The 3642-nt window shown below is 39.4% G+C and overlaps 1 protein-coding gene across 1 annotated transcript; it reads left to right on the forward strand.

Annotated features, from left to right (window-relative positions):
• Window positions 1–1039: 1039 nt before the first annotated feature.
• Window positions 1040–1969, forward strand: LOC133107427 (olfactory receptor 51E1-like). Its single transcript, XM_061216416.1, has one exon. It carries the CDS (start codon window positions 1040–1042, stop codon window positions 1967–1969), a length of 930 nt encoding a protein of 309 aa, XP_061072400.1.
• The last annotated feature ends 1673 nt before the right edge of the window (window positions 1970–3642 follow it).

Below are 3642 nucleotides of genomic sequence, written 5' to 3' on the forward strand. Positions count from 1 at the left end.
ATGATGAAAGAGAAGCTTTCAGCAAGAAGAGAGCCACGTCCCTTCACCCTCATTGCCCATACGATTGTGCCATAGACCTATTCCCTGGTGGAAGGAAGGAAAAAATGCCTCCCCGTGGTTGAGGAAGACGATTCGGACATGACACTGGTTGCTGTTCCATCCCAGAGGACAGCAGACAACAAATGGCATCCATGTGCTTTATGTTCCTAGCATGTGCTGTCACGCATAAAACGTGCTGTGCTGCTAGCATTTAGGCTAGCAAAATAATATTAATAATTATGGTTGGAAAGAGGCATCGGAATTTAGTGGACCCAGTGCCACAAAAGAAAGAAGTGAGTCCGGATAAAAACGGCCAAATATTAAACTCCATCTTAAACCACAGACAGTGACAGAGAAGGCCATTCATTTTCCTCGTAAAGAAATTGTGCTTTTATCCAGAAATCCATATATGGGCAACGGTTTTGCTCTGGGTTATGTCAGACCTCCAAGGCCTATAGGATTGTAGATATTAGTTTACAGCAGCAAATGTGTACAAAAATAAAATAAATCGACTGTAAATGTACAAAAATCTACTGGGACACTTCAGACATATTATTTTGATTGCATTTGCACTGATAAGGTAAGAAATTAGGCCATTCCAACTTTATACACTGTGGACAGAAAAGAAACAGTAGTAGACTGGGATTATAATGATCCACAGGGTATATACTGCACAGAGAATAACAACCAAACCTACTGTGAGAAATACTATAAAAGGGACAGGTTAAATGTTAAGGACCATCACAGGACATATTATGCACAGAAAAATCTGAAGAAGAGTATGCTACAGGTGAGTAGATGTTATTTAAAAATTGTATGCAGCAAAATAATGTACAATTTGTAATGCACAGAATTTGCAATAGAAAAACTGCTTATATTAAACCATTCCATGTTCATAACATGTACTACTACATCATGAGCGTATTATTAGCAATGCAATATTAAATCACTGCAACTATTTTTTGGTTCTAATTTACAGATTTACTAATTTACAGCAGCAATGGAAAATGTATCATCTGTTAAAGTTTTAAGTCTAGCTGTATTAAATGAAACATGGACAGTTCGTTACTTTTTATGTTTTCTGACCTTCCTTGTTTATGTTTTAATCGTGTTTGTAAATGTGATATTAATTGTCACCATTACATTAGAGAAAGCCCTCCATGAGCCTATGTACATCTTTCTGTGTAATCTGTGTATTAATGCACTGTATGGAACTGCAGGATTCTACCCTAAATTCCTGTATGATGTATTCTCTGGCTCTCATCTGATCTCATATGACGGTTGCTTTGTGCAGATATTTGTGATATACTCATCAGTAAAGTGTGAATTTGTAACCCTGACTGTAATGGCTTATGATCGCTATGTGGCCATATGCAAACCATTAATGTATCATTCCGTTATGACTGGTCAGATGATCTGTAAATTATTAACCTTATGCTGGATTTATCCATACATCACAATGTCCCTGAATATGTCACTGGCAAGAAGACTTACATTATGCAGATCTCATATCGATAAGCTTTACTGTGAAAACTGGTCAATTGTGAAACTTTCTTGTGAAGCAACCATTGTCAATAATATAAGTGGGTTTATTGTAATAATAACATTTTTTGGACTTGCATTTTACACCGTGCTTTCATATATAAAATTAATTTCTGTTTGCGCAAATAGTCGAGAAAATAGAAAAAAGTTTATGCAGACTTGTGTGCCACATGTATTTGCTGTAATAAATTTCACAGTTACTTTGTTGTTTGACACAATGCATAGTCGCTATGGATCAAGGAATATCTCAGACCATCTGCACAATTTTTTGGCGCTGCAATTTCTCATCATCCCTCCTCTTTTCAACCCAATTATTTATGGACTAAAATTGACTGAGATTCGCAAAAGGCTGCTGATGCAGTTTCAGAGTAAAGTTATGTTCTTGTGAAGATTACAAGGGCTTTGAAGTATACAGTATGAAGTCTTTGTCTGCTGCTGGAAATTGCCTGGTTTGAATTTGGGTTTTTTCAATCTGAAGTTCTGGGTCCAGCAGGAATGTTTATCCTCTCAAGCAAAAGTTTGTAATAAAGCAGAATAATACAGATAGCAGCTCAGTGTCTGTTCCTGTTTCAAAGCACAAAGATACATGCTGCGGGAGATACTGACATCATGTTTTTCTGTTCCAACTGGTGTGGGATATTTACTTGCATCATTCCCTCACTTCTCTCTAACATCACATGTCTGAAGGCCTCGTTGCAAGCACAGATATCTACTCTTTACATGTTCACATGAAGGCATGGTAAAACTGTTTTTTTGGAGAATAGGTGCTAAAGTGAGAGTATACTTTCAGCAATTCAAGAATTTCTCTCTGAGAATCCTTTCATCCATTAATGTTTTATTTTCTAGAAGTATCAGTCTCCCTCTTGAATGCATAGTTGTGTCTCTGTAATTGATATTAAATAATACTATTCATATTAAATGAAGACAGATACAATATGGCATTTAGCAGACACTCTTATCCAGAGCGACGTACAACAAAGTCAAGTCAAGTCAAGTCAACTTTATTTGTATAGCACATTTACATGCAGCAACAGCTGAAACCAAAGTGCTTTACAGATTTAGGAAAATAAAAATAAGGAGCATAAATGCAGATAAAAGTGCAGCAGTACCAAATAGAATACAATATAAAACAATATATGATAATAATTAAAAAAGGAGAGAAAATAAAAGGGCTAAAAGCAATTAAAAACAATAAACAGTAAAACAACAGAAGCCAGGGACCGAACGAGGACAAGGTAGTGGAGAAGGATGGCTACATGGGGGGGAAGGCCAGGGAGAACAGGTGGGTTTTCAAAAGGGATTTAAAAGCCTCTAGGGTCTGAGCGGCCCGTACATGGAGGGGGAGGCTATTCCACAACTTGGGTGCAGCAGCCGTGAAAGCTCTGTCTCCCCTAGTTTTCAGCCTAGTTCTGGGCACCACCAACAGTAGCTGGTCTGCTGATCTAAGGGATCTGGAGGGGGTGTGGCGGTGCAGGATCTCGGAGAGATAGAGAGGGGCCGTTCCATGCAGCACTTTAAAAGTGGTCAAGGCTAATTTAAAATCAATGCGGAAACGCACGGGCAGCCAGTGTAATGCAGACAGAACTGGGCTGATGTGGTCATGTTTCTTTGTCCTCGTAAGGAGGCGTGCAGCTGCATTTTGCACTAGGTGTAAGCGGCGGAGCTGGGACTGGTCAATCCCTGCATAAAGTGCATTACAGTAATCAAGGCGGGTGGTGACGAAAGCGTGTATCACCCTCTCCAAGTCTTTCTGGGAGAGGTAGGCTTTAGTCTTGGCCAGGAGTCTGAGGTGATAAAAACTGTTTTTTACGACAGTGCTAACCTGCTTTTCTAATTTAAAAGCACTGTCAAAAATGACTCCAAGGTTTCTGACCGAGGTCGAGAGATTAGAACCCAGGGGGCCAAGAGCATCGATGAGGGGGGCCGGGGAGGACACTGTTAAAAACAATAACCTCTGTTTTGTCCTCATTTAGGGTCAGGAAATTATTGGACATCCAGCCCTTTATGTCGGCCAGACAGTCTAGTAAGAGCTGTATTGAGGTTTTCCCTTGGAGGTAGACC

This window comes from Conger conger, chromosome 13, assembly GCF_963514075.1.
Source record: "Conger conger chromosome 13, fConCon1.1, whole genome shotgun sequence".
In the NCBI taxonomy this organism is placed as follows: domain Eukaryota; kingdom Metazoa; phylum Chordata; class Actinopteri; order Anguilliformes; family Congridae; genus Conger; species Conger conger.

Coding starts and splice junctions, on each gene's coding strand:
- LOC133107427 (XM_061216416.1), top strand. CDS start 1,040: ATGGAAAATGTATCATCTGTTAAAGTTTTAAGTCTAGCTGTATTAAAT.